Genomic DNA, 5,001 nt, shown 5'->3' on the forward strand with positions numbered 1-5,001 from the left:
AATGGCTCATGAGTCTAGAATGATGTCACAAGACCAGAGTCATGGATGGAATGGTGCCTCTCTTATGGATGTGGTGGCTGGGAATATTTTAAACCCTTAGATGGGGTTAGTGGGATTATTATAATAAAGCAATGTCTTTGGCGAGTGGGAATGCCCAGATAGACTGCCATAATGGATGGGAATGTTTTTGGTTGGTATCCATGCTAAAGGGAATGTACCAGACTTGGGGCTGAGGTAACTTAAGAAAAAGTCAATTTCTCTCCACTCCTAATCTGAACCCTGGTGCTCAATCAACTGCCAAATAATTTAGGGAGCCCTTTTTTGGCAACATGTTGTTGCATTCAAAGAAAGAACTGGCCCCCTCTTCATGGCTATTTCCTACTCCTTCCTATGGCTTTCTTGAAGGCGGCTTGCACATCCTTGTTCCTGAGGCTGTAGATCATTGGGTTCAGCATGGGTGTGACCATGGTGTAAAACACAGAGACCACTTTCCCAATGTCCATGGAGTAGCTGGAGGAGGGGCGAAGGTGGGTGAAGAAACCCGGGCCATAGAAGAGCAGGACAGTGAGGAGGTGGGAAGCACAAGTTGAGAAGGCTTTGCGTCTGCCCTGGGCCGAGCGGATTTTCATGATGGTGGATAGTATGTAAGCATATGATGTGGAAATCAGCAGAAAGCAACTTCCACCTACTGCTCCACTGAGCAGAAAAACCAGCACCTCATTGTTATAGGTGTCTGTGCAGGCCAATTTGATCAAAGGAGGGATCTCACAGAAGAAGTGATTGATTTCATTGGGACCACAGAAAGGTAGCCTGGCTATGAAGAATGTATGTAACATTGAGTAGACAAAACCACATATCCATATAGCAATGGCAGAGCACATACAAGTCCTCTGGTTCATGATGGTTGCGTAGTACAAAGGCTGGCATATTGCCATGTAGCGGTCATAAGCCATTAGGGCAAGAAGGAAAGATTCAGATCCAGCAAAGGAGATGAGAAAGTACAGCTGGGCCATGCAACTGGAGAAAGAAAGAGATTTAATCTTGGCAACCAACATCGCTAGCATATTCGGGAGAGTGACGGAAGAGTACAAGATGTCTAAGAGAGACAAGTTGACCAGAAAAAAGTACATAGGAGTGTGGAGAGTGGTATCTGCCCAGATAGCCAGGCAAATAGAGAGGTTGCCAGCCAAGGTCAGCAGATAGATGATCAGGAAGCTCATGAAGAGTAAAGGCTGCATTTCTGGGAAGCTCGAGAGGCCCAGGAGTCTGAATTCTGTCACTGTGCTTTGATTGTCCATGTCTGTCACTTTACCTGCATGCGGGAACAAATAAGGTGAATATACTCAGTTGAAAACAACATGCGGATAATACAAGACACTGGAACAGTGAGAAGGTATATGTATGCTAAACACATGGTCCACTGTCTCTTCCTTTTCGGACCACTTTCTGTAGTTTGGGAAGCATTTCTGTCCGTCAATCTCTTTCAAACATAATTAAGCCTTAAGCACTTACATTTATTATTACTTATTATTATTATTATTATTATTATTACTTCTAGATATATTTGCATGTAACAACCTAAATAATACCTCTTGATGTTCAATATTTATGTAAAAATAATCACACAAAAACATTGTTTACTAACAAGGGACAGTTCTGGAACTGTTCTTATTCTGACTGCACAGTCTTAATTTATATCAATCCACCATGGCAATTCAGCAGTCCCTCAAAGTTTATATCAGAGGGGTCGCCGTGTTAGTCTGGATCTGTAAAAGCAGAAAAGAGTCCTGTGGCACCTTATAGACGAACAGACGTATTGGAGCATAAGCTTTCGTGGGTGAATACCCATTTTGTCACATGCATGTAGTGGAAATTTCCAGAGGCGGTATAAATATGCAATTTGTGTCCAGATATTAGGAATGGCAATATACAAAAACCTGTAGGAGAACACTTCAGCCTCCCTGGGCACACAATAGCAGATTTCAAGGTAGCCATCCTACAGCAAAAAAAACTTCAGGACCAGACTTCAAAGAGAACCTGCGAGCTTCAGTTCATTTGTAAATTGGACACCATCAGCTCAGGGTTAAACACAGACTGTGACTGGCTCGCCAACGACAAAAGCAGTTTCTCCTCCCTTGGTGTTCACACCTCCACTGCTAGAAGAGGGCTTCATCCTCCCTGATTGAACTAACCTCGTTATCCCTAGCCTGATTCTTGCTTGCATATTTTTACCTGCCTCTGGAAATTTCCACTACATGCATGCGACGAAGTGGGCATTCACCCACGAAAGCTTCTGCTCCAATACGTCTGTTAGTCTATATGGTGCCACAGGACTCTTTGCTGCTTTCAAAGTTTATATTCTATTTTTTTCCATCTTAATGACAGATTCTTTTAAAATAAAGTTTTAAAGCTCCTATTAAGATGGTAACTTCTTATCAGGGCTGGTGGAAAATTTTTCTGCCCAAAAAAACATACAAGCACATATTGGAATCCATCTTGATTCAGGAGAGAAAGTTCATGCTTAAAATTAATCAAATGTTTAAGTGTTTTCCTCAATATGGATGGATGAGTGCCTGATGCCCTTAGTCCCCTTTGAAAATTGCTCAGCATTGGTGCCTCACTTTGCCATCTGTACAATGGGGGTTTACCATTTCGCACCTTGCAGGAATAAATCTAAATGCTAGTTGAAATTCTAAAACAAAACTTGTTTTATTTTTGAAATTCACATTTTTAAACATAATTTTATATGGATATTTATATTTATTTTATAAAAGTTCACTGGTTGTTTCAAGTGGAACAATTTTAATTCCTTTCTGTGTGCAATATTTTTCCATCTTACTTTTGAGAAAGGGAGATTTATTTTCTTCTTTGGTCTTTTAAAAATGTTTTTAAAATCCTTTCAAATACTCACACATGAGCAGAATATTTTTAATTACACTAGAAATGTAAAAATGGAAAATCACCAGAAAGAAATGCATTAACAAAAATCTTTCAAATTTTCCATTTCCTCAAAATATTTTCTATTTTTTGATAAGCTCTAATGACTTCATAAAATATTTTAAATATGTTTAGATAAATCAATGGACTTTTCACAGTTCATAAAGCTAAGCACCTATTTGTCTTTGAATGACTGGGGTCTTAAATGCATATTATCTGCAAAATTATGAACTGCACTTCTACTCCTTATTCAAATCTATTATTTTTCACCCCTCACTACTTTTCTTGCCAATGAAACTGTAAATGAAATGTTAACTAGGTCTGTTCTTTTCACAGAGAGAAAGGATAGACAACATTCTGCACCTAGGTGTTTTCATGCAGGGGATCACATATTCAGATATTAAACAAATCATTTCTTTCTGTCAGGCACTTACCTACATGCTCCAGTCACCATGTGCTTTCCATGAAGCAGCAGATGTCCAGAAGAAAACAGACCTTGAAAAACACAGTTTCTGAAAACCTTCTGCTGATTTTCCTTTCTCACAAGCCTTGGAGATGTTCTAATTGTGTGGCCTCCTCACCTTTCTGATGATACATATTGCTGCAGGATAGTTGTTCTGCTTAATATGCAAAGAGTTGATTCAAGGAGCATTTATAAATTATAGACCCACAGATGTAAGTGATGGTTAAGACCCTCTTGAATGTCTTGCCCATCCTCTTGACTCAGTAGAAGGACTGTTTCCTACAGAATCCTCATGTGCTTTCTCCTATCTAATTTTAAATGTCAACAACATTGATCATATAACTTTCTAAGGTTTCCCAGTGGGCATTGTTAAAAAGTTAGTGGTATTTCATCATTTTTCCTCTCACTGAAATCTCCAGCATATCTTGCAATGCTTCGAACCTGAGAAGAAACATTCCTGGGGTTTCAGAGTAACAGCCGTGTTAGTCTGTATTCGCAAAAAGAAAAGGAGTACTTGTGGCACCTTAGAGACTAACCAATTTATTAGAGCATAAGCTTTCGTGAGCTACAGCTCACTTCCTCAGATGCATATCGTGGTTGTGGTTAAATCAGTGGAGTGGAGCTCAGAAAACCTGAGCTCAAGTTCTATCCATCTACTGCAGATCCCCTTTGTGTCTTTGAACAAGTCACTCAGGCAGATTTTTAAAGGCATTTAGGCACCTAGTGGGATTTTCAAAAGTAACTAGGTTCCAAACACCCAGTGAAACCAATGAGTTTTAGGCACCTGGATGCTATTGAAAATCCCTCCAAGTACTCAAATACCTTTACAAATCTGGCTTTCTGTGTATTGGTTTACCCATCTGTAAAATGGAGACAATCATCTTTCCTTTATTTCTGATTTATTTAGACTGGTATTTTTAAAGGACCCTAAGGGAGTTAAGCACTCAGCTCTTTCTACAGTTATGTGCTTTATCTTAACCACAAGTAACAAGGTCAGTGACGGAATTTCTGGGTGAAAATCTCTAGCCTGGACTATGCAGATGGTCAGAAGTAGATGATTTTAATGATTCCTTCTGTCCCTACAAAATCTAATTTATTTTCAGTAGCAGTTGGGCACTTAACTGCCCTAAGCTTCTTTGAAAGGCTTAGATTAGAAGTTTTTTGGTGTATATAAAATATGTATATACAATGACTAGGAGAATGGACTCCTGACCTCATTTGGGACTTTTAAGTATATATAGTAAACAATATAAGTTTCTTTCACTAGCTGTTTATTTCTCTGGCAGCAGATCTCTATATATGCCAACAGATGGTGGCTACATTCTTTGATCACAAGTCAGTGAGTCAGGAATACTTGAGATGGATTCTTTTTGCTATCTGGGGAAATTTACTTAGGCTAAAATTTCCAGACATGAAGATCTACAGTTAAGCACCCAGGTGTTTAAGTGACTCACAATGTGACTCAGTTTTCAGAGTAACAGCCGTGTTAGTCTGTATTCGCAAAAAGAAAAGGAGTACTTGTGGCACCTTAGAGACTAACCAATTTATTTGAGCATAAGCTTTCGTGAGCTACAGCTCACTTCATCGGATGCATACTGTGG

At 39.3% G+C, this 5,001-nt stretch overlaps 1 protein-coding gene across 1 annotated transcript; it reads right to left on the reverse strand.

Annotated features, from left to right (window-relative positions):
• Nucleotides 1–371: 371 nt before the first annotated feature.
• LOC140897051 (olfactory receptor 5AR1-like) lies at nt 372–1,298 on the reverse strand. Its single transcript, XM_073309321.1, has one exon. It carries the CDS (start codon nt 1,296–1,298, stop codon nt 372–374), a length of 927 nt encoding a protein of 308 aa, XP_073165422.1.
• Nucleotides 1,299–5,001: the final 3,703 nt, after the last annotated feature.

Source organism: Lepidochelys kempii, chromosome 13 (genome assembly GCF_965140265.1).
Source record: "Lepidochelys kempii isolate rLepKem1 chromosome 13, rLepKem1.hap2, whole genome shotgun sequence".
Taxonomy (NCBI): Eukaryota; Metazoa; Chordata; order Testudines; family Cheloniidae; genus Lepidochelys; species Lepidochelys kempii.

Excerpts from the sequence above, each read along its gene's own strand:
- LOC140897051 (XM_073309321.1), bottom strand. The coding sequence starts at position 1,298 with ATGGACAATCAAAGCACAGTGACAGAATTCAGACTCCTGGGCCTCTCG.